The sequence below is a fragment of the Netta rufina genome, assembly GCF_964035555.1.
Source record: "Netta rufina genome assembly, chromosome: 1".
In the NCBI taxonomy this organism is placed as follows: Eukaryota; Metazoa; Chordata; class Aves; order Anseriformes; family Anatidae; genus Netta; species Netta rufina.
In genome coordinates, this window is record NC_140123.1 from 133,665,616 (window position 1) to 133,682,910 (window position 17,295).

At 36.1% G+C, this 17,295-nt stretch overlaps 1 protein-coding gene across 1 annotated transcript; it reads right to left on the reverse strand.

The window, feature by feature from the left end:
* Nucleotides 1-265: 265 nt before the first annotated feature.
* Nucleotides 266-14,860, reverse strand: SHISAL1 (shisa like 1; the record flags this gene model as incomplete). The annotated part of the gene is made up of 3 exons (XM_084288522.1): nt 266-575; nt 6,674-6,887; nt 14,794-14,860. 3 exons carry the CDS (start codon nt 14,858-14,860, stop codon nt 266-268), a joined length of 591 nt encoding a protein of 196 aa, XP_084144648.1.
* Nucleotides 14,861-17,295: the final 2,435 nt, after the last annotated feature.

The following is a 17,295-nucleotide window of genomic DNA, read 5'->3' on the forward strand; positions in this document are numbered from 1 at the left end:
GTGTAGTAAAACTCTTTACCACTGAAAAATGGCAGCACCTATTTCTCTGAGACAACAACATTAAAAGATAATTTAAAATACTCCAGAATAAGAAATCACTCCTAAGCAGTAATTATGTAAGACAATTCACAATATAAAGAACTATCTGCTAGGTTCTCAAATGGTGTCACTCAGTCTGAATTTGTAGAAACTTCCAAATGCAGATCATTGTTTAAACTACAAAACAAGAGAGTCAAAAAATACATCACAGAATGGCTTAACATACTTACCAGGCAGATGTACTCTGAAAAGACACCAGAGGTGGGCTTAAAGCATCTCCTTTTAAAGTATGTACTGTCTGTGACGTTTGAGGCTGTGGCTGAGGCTGATGCTGTGTCTGTACTTGGCTTGGATCCTGAGCAGGGTTAATCCATCGGCTCTGTCCTTGTGTCATCCACTTTCCCTGGATTCCCCACCGTGCCAGGTAAAGTTTGCAAATATCATAGTTCATTGAAGAGTAATATAAAAGGTCCAGTACCAGCAATATCACCACAAAAAAGCCATAGATCCACACCCCTAACAGTGCACTGTAGTTGCTGTGAAAGTAACAAAGGCAAAACAAAACAAAACAAGTAATGTAATAAGTATAGTGGTCATTATAGTAAAGGTTCTTTGTTCCACTAATTATGTAAAAATAATATACAGATGAATGATACCAAAATTTTGTTTTAACGAATGTCGTAAAATATTATCTATTATTTTAATCTGTCTAAATACTGCTGTAATCATGATATGGGAGGCTTTTAAAAATGAAGGCCCCTACCCTGCAAACATTTTTATTTCTCTCTCATCTGTGTACATATATATAAACGTGGTATGTGATTAACTTTGATGCTTTAAGTGAGCCCATTGATAAACAAATGTTTGATGGGTCTTATTCTAAGTTTTATTCTGCAAATTCTCTCTCAGAGAGCCACCCTTCTGGAAGCAACAGGGCATTTATATGAGTGAGGATTAACAATATGAAAATATGCTGTAATCATTGAACCCAAGGGTGCCTCTACTATTGAAACATTCACTGCTGACAAGCATTATAAACCCCTTGTCTTAAAAGCTGTTTATCATGTTTGGACTTGCTCTGAATTTTATGACTAATAATTACTGGTTGCAGAAGAGACTTTCAAGAGCAACTGCTAAAGATCTAAAGTTAAAAGCCTGCTAAAGTTAGCTCGTGCTCAGTTTAGGTAGGAAGAATATGGACAAAACTGTATTATATAATGCATTCAATAAGAAAGAAAATGCGTACTATGTTTGTACATTCATGTTGGTGTAGCTATAAGGTACTTATGGGTAAAGGCAGTGAAAATTATCAGCTGCCGGCATGGTGCATGGAGCTTTGTAGCTAAGACAGGTGAGTAAAGTTACTAGAGGGTAAAGAAAGGAAGAAAAGGTATAAGGGATCAACAGTACAGAGATCAAAAAGGGGAAAAACGCTAAAGCTACTGATGCAATATTCCTAAAAGAAAAAAAAAAAAGATTACGAGTCATAAATGTAGTTTGAATTGGAAATTCTGTGAGTGGGGAAGAGGAGACCAGAACAGAGATGCGAAGAAACAAGTAAGAATGAAATTATTACGTGTGCAGAGAAAGAAGTCCGATCTAGACCTAAGAGCTTATGTGGAAATAATGTGTAGTAGAGACTATAAAAACAAGAGCAAGCAGAAGGGATACTAATAAAAAGTATCATTAGGAAGACAATCTTGGGGGAAAATGACATCTAAGCATATCAACAGGCAGCCCCCATCTATTTGAACCTGAACTTACGTGAATACAACTGAACACATTGATGAACATTGATGAAAACTAAAGTGCTCCAAGAGGAAAAAAGCCTGAGAACACATATTATAGATATAAGCCAGAAAGATATATTGACAATTTCAAAATATGTTCCAACCCTTTTAAAACCTAAAACTTTTCAAGTCTCTGCTTCGAACTTTCACTTCCATTTAAACTTTTATACAGATCTTCCATTTTATAAACATAATCAGCATTTGAAGCAAGAGATCAGATAAGAAAACAGAATTTTAATTTGTGTTGCTGCCTGTCAGCAATTAATGAGACTGATTTTCCTCTCCAGTGAATGGTTCTTCCACTACACTGATATAAAATGCTTAGATTAAATGTGGTTCCATAGCAAACAACTGTGAGTAATGAGAGCTGTTAATGGGCCCTTTCTGTCTAACTTTATGAACATTCATTCTAGCCTAGGAGTTTTAAACTTTTCAGTAAGTTTCTAGGAGGATTAGAAGTAGACAAAATGTAGTGATTCTGAAAACTCTTAATTCAAGAGTCTTTGCCTCTGCTAAAGACCTGTACCTGCATGCCTAAATTCAAACAACAGTGGGTAGGCTTTTGACATGCATTGAAATCCTTGCAGTCCAAAGCACTTGGAACTGTAAGTGGGTTTGGTTAAGCTAGGCTTCTCAGTAGTGGTACTCTTCATTTTCAGTGGGTTTACTCCTACTGGGGTAAAATTCTCTATCTTCTGCTAATATAAATAAAAGTGAAGGCCAGAGAAGTCAGGAAGAAATCTGCTGTGACAAATCCTGTTCCTATTCATTACTAATACCAATGCATGTTAGGAATAGGTGTGCTGTATTTGATCCATAGTAAATATTGGAAAAAACGTTATTTTTTGTTTTTGCAGCAATTTGAGAGGCAGAAACATTTCTTTCAGTTACCTCAGAAGAATTCTTTTGTATTTTAGGCATCTACTTTTACCCAACAAACTTTGGCTAGTGAAAATTTGAGCTATTTTGAGAGTTCCAATTTAAATCTGTTCCTTCTAAATAACATCTGTCTCTCACTAGTACAAAAATGAAAGACTTCTTTATTTAAAATAACAGACAGTGGCACTACAGCACTGTCAAAGGTACCTTGTGAAAAATCACAAGCAAAATTAATAAGTAGTACGTTTTGTATACAAAGGGAAATGCCATACTTTGATATATTTTGTTTCTCAAAGTATTAAGATGGTAGAAAGTACTAATTTTGCTGATACTTACTAATCACATTAAAAATTAAAACTTCCCTACAAATTACGAAGATGCCTTAATTAGAAAATAAACAACCTTTCTTCTGTATCACTGAATAAAAGTAGGGCCAAAGATACAGCAAAGAACTGTGAATCAAAACACCTAGACATGCTCTCATGTCTTGTTAGACATTGGAACAGGCTGCCCAGGGAAGTGGTGGAGTCACCATCCCTGGAAGTCTTTAAAAGACGTTTAGATGTAGAGCTTAGGGATATGGTTTAGTGGGGACTGTTAGCGTTAGGTCAGAGGTTGGACTCGATGATCTTGAGGTCTCTTCCAACCTACAAATTCTGTGATTCTGTGATTCTGTGATTTCATTGAACTGAATAATTTAACAGTAAAAATTTCATCTTACAGACGAATTTTTCTGTACTTCTGTTCAGAAGTTTCATTTCAATTAAAAATGAAGTGTGAGTGGATTCCAAATCTGTCGGGATTCAAATTACTGGGGTTTGCTCCTTTGCTCGGACAATCAAATATAATAAGATTTTTTTTGGTGTGGTTGTGTATCCTCCTCCCCTTCCCCAGCTGAAAAGTTTGGTTGGCCTTGCCTCCCAGTTCTCCTGCCCTCTCAGTCAGTCACTTTGGAGCTTCTCTTTAGGTTCAACACAATGCTTTGCAACGTAACGCTGAAAACTACTTCCACAGCCATGTTGCCCAGTCCTCTGCTGTTGCATGACCAACAATACAAAAGCGAAATCTGGAGTAGAGTTGCATGATAATTTTTTTCTAGCTTAGTGAGAGAGGGTAATTCATAGGTATGTCAGAAAAGCTTAGTGGCTCATTATTTCAAGATACTTCAGCTTTTACAAAAATACAATGTATATATGGTAGACACTTGATACAGAGCCTACTTGTGTAACGGTCAACCCTGGAAAACTTAGCGATAGCTCAGTGATATGGTTTAGTGGAGGACTTGTTAGTGTTAGGTCAGACATTGGACTAGGTGATCTTGGAGGTCTCTTCCAACCTAAATGATTCTGTGATTCTGTGAAAACAGGAATGAGAGATAAGGAAAAACATGGATGTATTACAGACTGCCATAATGTATCAGATTAAGGATCAGATTAAGGATCCCTGCTGATACCCATCATATCTGCTGATACCCATCAGAACTTGCATAATAGAAAAACAGAGAGAATATGAATACAAGATTTAAGTAAATACTATTTTTAAGACAGATTAAGTAATTTATTAGATGGAAAAATACTTTCGATGGCAGAACTTTTTTTTTAGTCTGTTAGACATCATTGGTATTTCTGTATTTAATACTAAATGAATTGTTCACATTCAAAAATATTATAAACTGATTAGTTTGCATGATTGCAAAGATATAATAGCCCAGTATTCTGCAGTTACCAAAACAGGGGAATCTTTAGTTATGGTAATGGAAATAATGTAAATAAATCTGGCTACAGTTACACTGTATGACTGTAGAAGACGAATGTGTTTTTTCATCTGCACTGTGACAAAGAAGTTACCTGTGACTTCATTTTTTTTTTTCCCATCAACTGTATGATAAAACAAGAGGTGTGTTTTGATGATCACAAGAATGGCTATGGAGAAAAATAAATCAAATAATGATATCGAATCACTCTTCCCTTACAACTATATACATTTTTTCAGTTCATTGCTATTCCCATATCCTAAATTATTCTCCCCAGCCACAGTGCAACCACAGCCACAGTTCCACTAGAAGCTTTTTTCAGTGGTGTGTGAAATTAGATCTAAATAAATAGCTGACTTTCTAACAGTAAAGTGAACCCTAGATGTATTAGAATCCAGATGAAGTTAAATTATTTTACATATTAAATAAAGTCAGAGTGTATTAAGATGCTCATTACAATGGTCTTAATGTAGGCATCTAGGCTTCACATTTTTTGGCCCCTCCACAGCATGTTAACATTATTAGGAAGTCTTCCACCAATCTCAGTGAGCTCAGGATGATGATCTCTCTCTCCCTCTCACTACACTGGAGGAGTTTTAAATAGAAAGTTAGCTTCCCTTCATTTTTCTGGCCCTGATGGAATTATCAGAGGTAATATTTCAGGAACTTACACAAGGGGAATACTGGTTCCACTCTGGCACTTCTCTAAATTACATCTCCAAAAGCTTTTTATTGTATTTAACATGTTTTCCCCTATCTTCACAAAAGATCAGCATGTAGCTAATGTCCACAGGAAATTCTGGACTGAAGACATATGTGGGAATAAATCTGAAGGTGGCTCTCAACACTGACTTTTGACAATAAAGACATATACATAAGTAGTTTTCTCTTTCACTTGAGATGACTTACAAAAAATGATAGCTTGATTATAACTAAAATAACACACGCATTAGGCTCTAAGTACTTAAATTAAAATTAGATACTGTAATCCATAGAATACCAAATAGCCTTCTTTCCCATTGATGAACTGCTCACACACAATAGCCCTATAATATGAACAGCTCTACTTGTTTACTTTTGTGGGTGCAGGTGCATGTCTGTACATGTACACAAGTGAGTGGGCACACAAACAGAGAAGGCAGGTAGCAGAGAAAGGTAGTACACGCCAGGGGATATTTTGCAGTCCTAACTCTTTTATACTACACATGATACAGGCTTCTTTATACTACGTGATTGCCACTAACACCTGTGAAATTAGAGTGTGTGATTTTTACATCTATACAAGATTCAAACTTTGATAGGCAGAACTGTATGAAAGGTGGTTGTTAAGGAAGACAACAGTTTGCTGACACTGAGCTGGGCTGCTGCTGGCTGCAGCTGCACACAGTGAGCTGAAGAGCCAACATCAGTATTCCAGCACCATAATCTCCTAGCAGACTTGCACCTTGTTTCATATGAATGAATGACAACACACTGACCAAGTTTGGCTCCAGAGAAGAAAACACTGAAATCCCTGTAGTAATCAAAAAAATCAATAGACTGGAATTCCTGTTGTTTTTAATCCACCCCTTTCTTGCCCTTGGGGGGGCTGGATACAAGAATAAGCTGACAGGGGAAGGCAGAAAGATCAGAACTTGACCCTGGGGTTTTACAGGGAATTCCATCAGCTGGAATTTGCCCTCTGAATCAAAAGAAATAACAGTGGATTAGTGTGGCCTGAATATCAAGTAAGAAATAGGATACAGATCACAAGTGAATATTTAGCCATTATAAATAGGTAATCAGTAACAAACATCTGCTTGCTACATATTAGTTCCTTAGGACAAAAATCAGTGATATTTAACTTGGAGGATAGGTCTCAGAACAACATGGAAGTATCTGAGGTAACAGGCAGGAAGACCACATGGTTACAGTTTGGATAAGACTGAGGTTGGGGAGAGACACTTCATGTGTAACTTTTGTATGTAACTCTCTATTTCTTACATTTAAATGCAACTTTTACATACATACTGTCCTAGCAATGTTTATGGGAAGTGTCAAAACAACAATAGCAAAGCTAAATATCCTTTTCTTTTAGGTGTTCTGTAAGCAAGTTTCTGTGTGTATGTAATTATTCTAATTGCTTCCATCATTAAGTACACCTCAGATTACGTTACTAGACCATGAACAGTTTAGTGAAGAGCACTTTAAAAACTCATGTACTCATACTCACTTATGCATATATCCATCTGCATTCCCTGTTAAGTTCATCTGCATAACAGTCTGAAATTCTGTCTCATTGCAGCAGTATTTAAATACTGTGTTGTTATGGTGACAGCAAAAGATGTAAGATTTATTGTCAGAAAGACGGGGGCAGTGAAAACCGAAGTGGTAGCGACCTTTGTAGTCTGTATATGGCTCGCAGACCCGAAAATGTGCAGACAATACTGTAAAACAAAGAAAAATATTGGCTTTGTAAGTTACTTGTGTTTTATGTATGCAATAAACTGTAATTTTTCATTGGTTAAGCTTAAATATTTTTCTTTGATTTCCGAAAAATGTTAACACTTCAGAACTTTCAACTTCATAACATTTAACACTAAAACATTTAGCATGGTTTTTGACTGTTATCATTGCTGTGGTTCTGATTATTATTTCTTTTAAGGGATGAGAAGAAATACCCTTCATGCAAGAAACCCAAAATTATTCAGGGAAACATTTTCATACTGCACTCACTAAATATACAGATAACCACAAAGACTTAACAATGTTCATGTTTGATTTTCCTGTGATGACTTCATAAAAACAAAAAGCCTATATAAAAACTACAATAAAAGTTTGATGACACTTGATTTACAGTCACAGTTACTGACAAAAAATTGCTTTTCCACTGTAAAGGTAATTCTTTGATAAGGATTATTTTGCCATAAATAGTAAGTACAAAACAGTATAACAGATCTGAACAACTCTGAATTTGCAATGATATAGAACTAATAGAAATATTGCTACTCCTGGAAGTTCTTACAGGTCTTCTCTATTAAATTTTCATGTGAAGTGTTTATTACATCTCTGAGAACATTTTTTTCTGAAGAATGTCACAATGATTTCACCATCATTTTCCCTGAAAATAAATAAACAAATAAATAGAAATGTTCTCCCATACATATCCTTAGAATGCAGACTCAAGGCTGCTTGCTGCATGGTGCCTGGCACACCACAGTTACATCTTTGTGGTAAGATTGCTGGGGACCTAATGGTTATAAACAGCTCTGAACTAGAAGCTTTGCAAGCATCTCAGTTTGCCAGAGCTAATCAAGCATGCAGAGGAGCAGCACAGCAATCCCTTCCAGCATGGGCCTTAACCACCTGCACGTGACTTCCTGGTACATCTGAAAAGGCTTGCAAAAGAAAAGCCTATGGCCAATATTTGGCTCCACACACTGCCAGCATTTTAACTGATTTATAGGTTTTTTGTTGTGGTAGGCCCTGTGGCATATGAATCAACCTCTGTAAGTTCCTCTCTCTACTTGCCTCTATCTCTATGGATTGTAGACCCTGCAGAAGCTATCCTCCTTTCTCATACCTCAGCTTCATTCCTAAAATTAGTTGAGATGAACCTAAGCTCTAATATAAGCTAAGCACAGTATATATATATATATATAAGCACAAAAGTAACAGAAGTAAGTAATTTCAGCTGATTGGTAGGATAATGCATCTATTGTTCATGTTATAGATACATATACATCCATATGCATGCCTGTCACCATTACTTTAACAACTTTGTTCCAAATCCAATGACACTATAACCTGTAAATATTTTTTTTTCTTTAGACCTAGGTGAGCCTCTGTAGCTCTAACAACAAATATGCATGATCAAATTCTGTTGCAACATCCACAAAGCAGGTAATTGCATGAACATGTATTTGTTTGAACATATACTAACTTCCCTGTCTACTCCCCCTTTAATTAACACAACAATGATGTAAGTGTTCCAGGATTGATTAAGTTTAGAAAAATCACCATGGCTGAAGTTGTAACAAAGACCACCTGGTCCAACCCCTGCTCTAGCAGGGTCACCCAGAACAGGTTGCCCAGGACTATGTCTTGGTGGCTTCTAAAGATTTCCAAGGAGAAGACTCCACAACCTCTCTGGGTAACCTGTGCCAGTGCTCCCTCACCTGCCCAGCACAGAAGGGTTCCTGATGTTCAGAGGGAACCTCCTGTCTGCCAGTTTGTGCTCACTGCCTCTTGTCCTGGCACTGGGCACAAAGCCTGGCTTTGTCTTCTTTGTATTTCCCATTCAGGTATTTACAGACATTAAAATTCCCATCTGAGCCTTCAGTTCTCTGTACTAAACAACTCCAGCTTTCTCATCCTTTCCTCATATAAGAGAGGCTCCAGTTATTTCATCTTAATGACCTTTTGTTGGATTCTGTCCAGCATGTCTAATTCTCTTGTACCGGGGAGGCCAGAGCTGGACACAGTGTGGTCTCACCAGTGCTGAGGAGAGGGGAAGGATCTCCTCCCTTGACCCACTGACAATACTTTACCTAATGCCAGATACCATTACCTTCTTTGTGGCAAATGCACACTGCTGGCTCACATCCAACTTGGTATCTACCAGGATACCCAGGTCCTCTTCTGCTAAGATGCTCTCCAGCTGGGCAGCCCCAGCATGTACACGTACATGGGGTTGTCCCTCCTTAGGGACAAGACTTTGCAAACTGCATGAGGTTCCTGTCAGCCCATTTCTCCAGTCTGTCCAGGTCCCTCTGGATGGCAGCAACATGATCTCTGGCCTATCAGCCACTCCTTCCACATCTATATTATCAATGAACTTGGTAAGGGTGCACTCTGTTCCATCATCATATTAGTTTTATCTATTTATTTATTTATTTGAAAACACGAGACGTGGCAGGAAAGAAATTCATAAACCAAACAGAGCTTTTAGCTAATTATTTGTTTCCTAAAAAGAATGGGAGCTTGATGCAGTTCCTTAAATACAGGACTCCAGTGCCAGCTAAGATTTCCCTAGCCTGTCTCCAGCTTTCAGTGGAGGAGGTAGATGTCTCTCATAGGTCCAGTGCACACATGGATGACCTAGGGCAAGCCAAATGGTATTAAATGCACATGGTTAAGCATTTGTAAAGGGCCCTAGGTGTTTGGTACCAGCTTGCAAGGGTGCATTACATGCACATTGCATATATACATTGCGTATAGTAATATTAGTCATTATTCCTAGTTTAAAAAAAAAAAAAAAAAAAAAGGAAGTTGACCCATTTCTAGTAGTCATACAAAGTGGCATATCAAGGTAATGCCTGCCTAGTGTTTTACTGTAAGTCTCTTCAAAATCAGGTTCTAAGTCATATTATTATTGTGCCTAATAAATTTGAGTGAAGTGGTAGCCTTCATAACGTAGCATTACACTTCAGTAGTGACGTTTATTCACAGCATTTTTATTTTCAGTATTGAACAGGACAGCACCCATCTAATCCTTCTCTGATAAATGGCTAGCTTCAGATGCTTCAAAGGAAGATACATGTGCCTTATTTAAAAAGCTATGCAAAAAAAAATGTAGTAAGACACATACACTTATCTCATTATACATGTTTTTCACTTGTATATTTTATTTATAGATATCTAAATTGTAATATATATATATAATAAAAAATGCAGGTATAATTATTTTTGTTATAATGCCTTTTAAGGCTTAAGATATATTAACTTATTTTTCTGTTAAAAATGTTGTATTGTTACAACTAATTACATGTTAGTAATTTTTGAAGTGTTTAGTATAGATTGTTGTTTCAAGTTTTGGACATTTTAAAGAAAAATGCCAGAACTGGCATTGAAAATAAAAGGATATTAAAAATACCATTTTTCATATGTTTTATGTTGTTAGAATTGAAACTTGTTCTTTATGTTTCACAAGCAATCGAATACTTCCATGCTTCTGAAATTATTCAGTGCTGTGACAGAAACTGAATAGTGACAATGCATTAGAAGACTATAGAACTTTGAGAGGCTTAAATTACTCCTCACTGAAAAGCAGTTTATTTATCCACATATGTGAAATATTCCCTGATCCCTAGAGAGGTTCTTAGTACATTTTAAAAGGAAAATTAAACCCAAACTTCTTTGGTGATCAAAACTCGGGGAAGGGTAACTATAGAAAGGGGGGAGAATGGAAAATAACATCAGGTCAGATCATGAGTTATGCCTCTAATAAAATGTATTCCAAAGCAAACCCCTAATAGTAAAATGTGTATCAGCGATTAAAATAAATAGACAAGAAAAAGCATAAAGTTATGTATTAATTCAGTCACTGTGTTAAACCCAGTATGTAGCTAATCACCACAAAGCCGCTCAGTCACTCCTTCCCCCAGGGAAATGCTGGAGAGGATCTGAAGGGCAAAGCAAAACAACTTGTGGTTCAAGATAAAGGAAGTTTAATAAGTGAAGAAGGAAGAAAAAAATAGGTGACGTGAAAGCAATCACTAACCACTAGCAGACCGATGCCTAAGCAGTCCCCAGGCAATGGTAATTTTCAAAAAAACTCTCGTCCCAGTTTTATGGCTGGGCACAACATTATCTGCTCTGGAGTATCACTTTGGTCAGTTGGGTTCAGGGGCATCAGCCATATGTCCCTGCAGCCTCCTTGCTGGTGAGAGGGACGGGAGCAGTGAGAATCAGAGAAGGCCTTGATAGCGCCCAGAAACAGCTATGACGCTGGTGTGTTACTGATGCTGTTTGGTCACCAGTCTATAGCAAGGCATCACGGGGGCTGTTGTGAAGAAAATTAATCCCATGCCAGCCATATCCAGTACACAGTGAAAAACCTTTATCAATTTATTACAATCTGTGTAATTTCAGTTGCTGTCTTTATTGGATCTCCGATTTCCTGATAAAACAAAGTACAATGTTTTACAAAGTATTCTTCTGGAAAATACATGTAACTTAAATCCTGAGCATGAAAGAGCTTTAACTCTGCTGAAATTAGGATAAAACTGGGACAACTGAAAGGTTTTAAGCTGTCTGTTGCAAAGATTGCAGCTGTTACTGAAGTGGAATTGCTTGTGCAAATTCTCGTCCTATTTCTGAAATGTATTATTGAACAGGTTAGTGATATAGATGCTCTTATCTCTGTTCCTACTAATTGATGGATAATGGTCATGCTTCAAACGACTGATTTGAGCTCATCTTAAAATGTATCTACCATAAAAAGTAAACAACCAGTGTACATCAAGTTACTACTTCACTACTTGTTAACAGTTAATCTGTGTAATGTTGATTAATTTTTTAATTTAGCTACCAAATTTGTAAAGTACCAGGTTTTGAGAATGGTTGATCTTTATAAGCTTTCTGTATGAATCTATACAAATATTCATATATATATATGTTATTTAGCACAATGACAATCATTTGAAAGCCTCAGACAATTTTGATATACAGACATTAATTTTTTACTTGAAAGGATAATTACTGTAATGTGCAAATAATCCCTCACCTTTTGCTTTGCTGCCATCCCTGATTTTATAAATGTGTTTCAATCTATTACATGAGTTTAAGCATCAACATTCCTGCAAAATAAATCTAGGAGATAAAGAAGCCTGAAAGAATATTCTTATGGTATGACTGCATGCCAGTCCTCCCTTTATTAGGCAGTCCCTATCAGATTAGTACAATTAATGTGTCCACAAATCCTAAAATTGTGTGCATTGTGATCTTGATAACATTGAAAAAACATTAGTCTGAAGTTTTGGTATTCCCAATTTGATTTTATACTCCTTTCCTCCCTGCACAAAGCCGCAGCCTACCTACTCCAAACTAAACCCTTCCTTTTCAGAGTTATTTCTCCTTGCTCTGAGAGCTTTTTGCCCACATTGGGCAAGTGCATCTCCTTCCTAGCCACATAGCTAAAGCTGCCAAACTTTATCCTCATTCTGAGTCACCACCTTAATACCTAACCTAAGTTTGTTCCACTGCCATTGCTTCTCTCCTTTTCTGACAAAAAGACTGGGTGCTGAGAACAGCTCGTCTGAGAGCTTGCCTGTCACTTGTGCCTATATTTTCCTTCCATTGACAGTTACATTTCCAATTCTTAACTGCAGTTTTAAGCCATGCAGAGAACTTCAGTATTAAGATTGCACAACTTAATATATCAGACTTGGAAGTAAAGAATGATCTTACAGACAGAAGTTTGTAAATCTAGGGAACTCCAAAGGGCTTTTGCATTTAGATTTTGATTTCCGCTCAGTTTAAGAATGATGTACATAACATTCCAGTGAGAGTAGTAGCCTATTTTTCCTGTCATTGTCACTGCATGAAGCCAATAGTTGTCCTTTGTGGAAGCTGATCTATGGTGGACAAAAATGTACATTCAATAAATAATAAATTTCATCTATGCCCTGTAAAATGCCAGTTAGCAACAGCCTAAGTGCACTCCTACAGATGTCAGTAGCAAAACTCCACAAGAAGTAAAGTTAGGCTGGCACCAAAGGCTTGTGATGATTCCAAATGAAGCCTGCACTCTACTTGCTAATAATCAGTGTTAGGTAATAAAATACTAATAACCAAGAAGCAAAAAGATAAGGTACATTTACAAATACAATAGTTTATGATGTTAGTAGATAAATTACATAAGAAGTAAAAGCTATTCACAATTAGTTTCAAATAAAACGTTTTACTTCAGAGGCAGTACATTTCTTTTCCTAAAAGAAAAACATGTCAAAACCCTGGCTTTATGTTTGGGTTTGAGGGAGTAAGTGCACATATATCAGTGGCTGACTGGTACTATTTGCACTCTTAATGTGATTCCCAGTCAGCTGGAACAAAGCCATTTATATAATATTGAGGAAAATGATTGGAGAAGTAGGATTTGAGGAGGTCCCAGTAGAAGTTCCCTAAAATGAGTGGTAAAAGTATGGAAACAATAAAAAGCAGCAGAAGAGACTGGAGCATCTGGAACAGTTTTGTGATGTTTGATCAGTGGTATACAATCACTGAAGTCTTCTTGAATAACTGGCTTCCTTTATATATCAGCGAAATAGCTTTCTGAAATGACTTTAAACTGGAAAATGACAAAGAGGTTGCTATAACCCCCTATGCCTGACTCTAGCACATAGGAATAGGTTACTTAGATAACTAGGGATGCAGTGCCATACATAGGGATATCAGTGAGAGGACTTCACAGGAAATGGCTAGAGAATAAACTGTCATTAGTAAGAATCAGCTTGAACACTTGCAAACAAGCATTGAGACTGTAGGAAATAAAATGCATGATTCAACTAATTGATGAGGACATTACACTGGATATTACAGGCATTACACAGATACAGTACTGTAACAACTTTTACTGGAGCACAAAGATACTTTAAGATATATAATACCCGGTGAAGTTTTAAGTATAGTGATTATGGATGTGTACTACAAGGGAGTATGAATCAATTATGACGAAAATCTCCTTTTGAATTAAAAAGCAGTTCAAGAATGGAGGGTAAAAGAGGTTGTATGTACTCAGAGTTTGAAATACCTAGAACCAAATATATTTGGACTGTAAATATCCTTCTCCCCCCTTCCCCCTCTTTTTTTGTAAATCATCCTTCACTACAAAAAACTTTAATGCTATAGATAACTCCTGAAGAACAAATGCAACTAGTAATCATAGCACTCAACTAATTCTCAGTCTAACAGTTGACAGATTTCTGCACAAAACATCTCTGTGTGCTAGTAGCAAACATCTAGGGCAGATCTAACAAACACCTAGAGAAAAAAACACATGCATACTCCCTGGAACAGTCAATTCTTCAGATTCAGAAAAATAACACAATACTTGCATACTGCAATGCCATGCACTTTTATTTAAGAATGTATGTATTTAAAATAAATAACATCATATCTAATTTACACTGATCTCAAACATAGCTTACATTCCATATTTGATGCTTCACATGCTCATATAGTTTTGTGTACACTTATAAAAATCTGTAACCCAACTTACTCTTTTTCTAAGAAATGGTCATTTAGCAAAATGGTTGGATATTATGCTGGTGCAGAGCTTGCTTTTTTTCTTTTAGATGAGCTGAAAAACTAGCATATCTAAACAGTAGTTTTGTTTCTTTTAAATTTTCAGTCTGCTTTACCATGTCTGTGCCCACCACCTTTGATTTCTTGAACTAAATTTTCAGTTACACTTCAAATTTCAGCTTTAGTTATTAAATGCAAAGATGGCTTTATGCTATTCAATTAACAATTCATTTGATCTTTTTTTTGTAGGAATTCAGTATTAAACTGAAATTAATTTTTCCCTGTGACATATATCAGTGAAAGAAAAATTCAAGGTACAAAGGTTACCTGCTGACAAGAGCAATGAAAGCAGAACCATTAGCACATTCAAGGACTGTTGACCACAACTTGTCATCGTTGGCTTTCATTGGTCCATTACAGAATCACCTGTTTGACAAGATGCAACAATATGGTTAAGTGTCTGTTTCATCTCATTTTCATTTGTTCAAGCATGTGCTTCCCCACAAAGCTTTGTGAACTGAGATTGTTTCATACAATAAGAAAAAAAAAATCATGTCTTTCTGGACCGGGTTTTAGAAGAGAAATAAATTATTGTTTCTATGATTCCTTTCTCATTTCACCCTGAATGTATACAGCTATTTATATACTTTTCATTAACCCAGGGTAAAGATAAATTTAATTTAAATTAAGTCTTTATTGGATATTCACACTTCCCTTGTAATCTAAGTTCAGCACGATTGTGCTTATTTTATTATTTCATGAATGGGCTGTTGTATTTTGCCTTTAAGAACTAGAAGGATATAAACAGTATAAAAGTAAATTATCTGCTTTGAAAGTCAATCTGTTTTACCCCATTAGAGGGTGCAGTCATTCAGAAAGTGGGTTAAGCAACTAAGATGGTTGGAAACATTTCAAAAAATGTCTTTTCATGACAATCAAAGCATTTCATGGGATTATTCTTATTTCTTGTTTTCCTGGAAATGAGAGCGAGATGTGATGCAATTTGGCTGGCAGTTGTTCATAAAAAGGCTCTCCTAGTCCTTTTGTAAAACAGCCCCACAACTGGTGGAATCCACACATCTTACATCCATCTTGATTAAACATCACCAGCTCTAGATCATGTAGCTCTGGTGGAGGTTGTGTCCCAGTGCAAACATCATTATCAACACCAGTAGGAACATCTGGTACCCTATCCTCTTATCATTGCTAATGAAGACTAACGCTGGTCTTCAGCATCCTGAACTCACATGGACATTGGAGAATAATGAAGAAATAATTTGTTGATCTGTACAACACTAGGAGCTCAGGCTATAAACCAGAGAGATGAGGTGATACTGATGAAGGTTGGTGGGACACATCAAATACTTGGGTGTTTGTACTTCCCCCCCCCAAAAAAAAAAAATTAAAAAAAATTAAGGTGTTTATAAAGGCACAGCTTGGAAAAATTAGAGGAAAATGGCAATTTCTGCCAAAAATTAAATTGTTTTTGACATCTCAAGAGAAACATGACACCAAATGCTTATGAAATCAGTACTGTATAACAGATAAATACAATGTAGTTTACTAACTGATGCCTACTATAGGCTATGGTAGCAAATTAAATACTGAGGCAACTGCACCCGCATTTTAAAAAAGGGAGAAAATATTAGCACTATTATCATAAATAACTGCATTCTGAGTAACATTCTGAGTAACATTTTTTGGCATGGGGAGGGAGACAGTGCTATTTACAAAGTGTTTAGGGACAATAGATTTCTCGGTAATAAAATATACATGTTAAGCACAAGTAAATTCTGTAAGAAAGCAGACGAAGAGAACAAATCACAAACCTAAAAATCAGTGCTAACTTCTGTACAAGAAGTCATGATAGATTACACTGTAATCTGCAAGTGCAACTAAAGTCCAAACCATTATAATGCTTGTAGCTTTAAAATAAATCAATTGGTCAAAGGGGAAAACTATTGGAGGTCGTAACACTATGAAGGGAAAAAATGGGACAGAAAATTATGTATGCTAATTAGGAGCATATTAAGAATACTTCTATATACATCAACTCTGTTTGAAAAAGCCATCACCTTTTTCCAAAGGAATATCACATCAATTAAAATATCAAGCAGATTTAAAGGTAGAATTTCATTAAAAAAAGAGTAACACAGAGTATAAGACAAAGGTTAAGAATGTGGAAGTTTAATCAAGCAAAACAGATTAAAAGAACAAGTTATTACCCATATTGTAAGGAATAAAGAGAATAAGATTTTTTTCCTGTGTAAACCAAAGCTGCAAGAATTCCAGTAGTGATTCATTACAAGAAGAAAATCTTGGCTTTAGTAACAGTTAATTAAAAAGAGATCAATAAGCACTTATGTCGTGTATCTGGGGAGACACAATGTTTGGTATAGCTGAGACTACTAGATAATTCCATACAAAGGAATATTTTTAAATCTGCAATTCTGTGTAATCTGTATCCAGTTATTTCAGAAGAGATGGCTGGGGAGCATATATATCCTTTTCTTGTTACTTTTGTTGGTAAACTATGGTGGCTTTCAGAGGAGATAAAGAAACCTAATGACATTTTAAGCAGTAAATTGGATAATCCAGGTAATTTTAAGCTTGTGAGAATGATAAGGAGAAAGTTAATAGAATGGTTAATATAGAACCCAATTAATAACTAGTTAAAGAGAGTAATATATGCATATCACAGTAGGCTAATGGAAAGTAAATTGTATGTTTCAGTATTGATGTTGATGAAGGTTGCCTAATAAAGAGAGTAATAACATCATAGATTTCTGTAAAATAGTTTATGAAGTATCACAGAATCACAGAATTTCT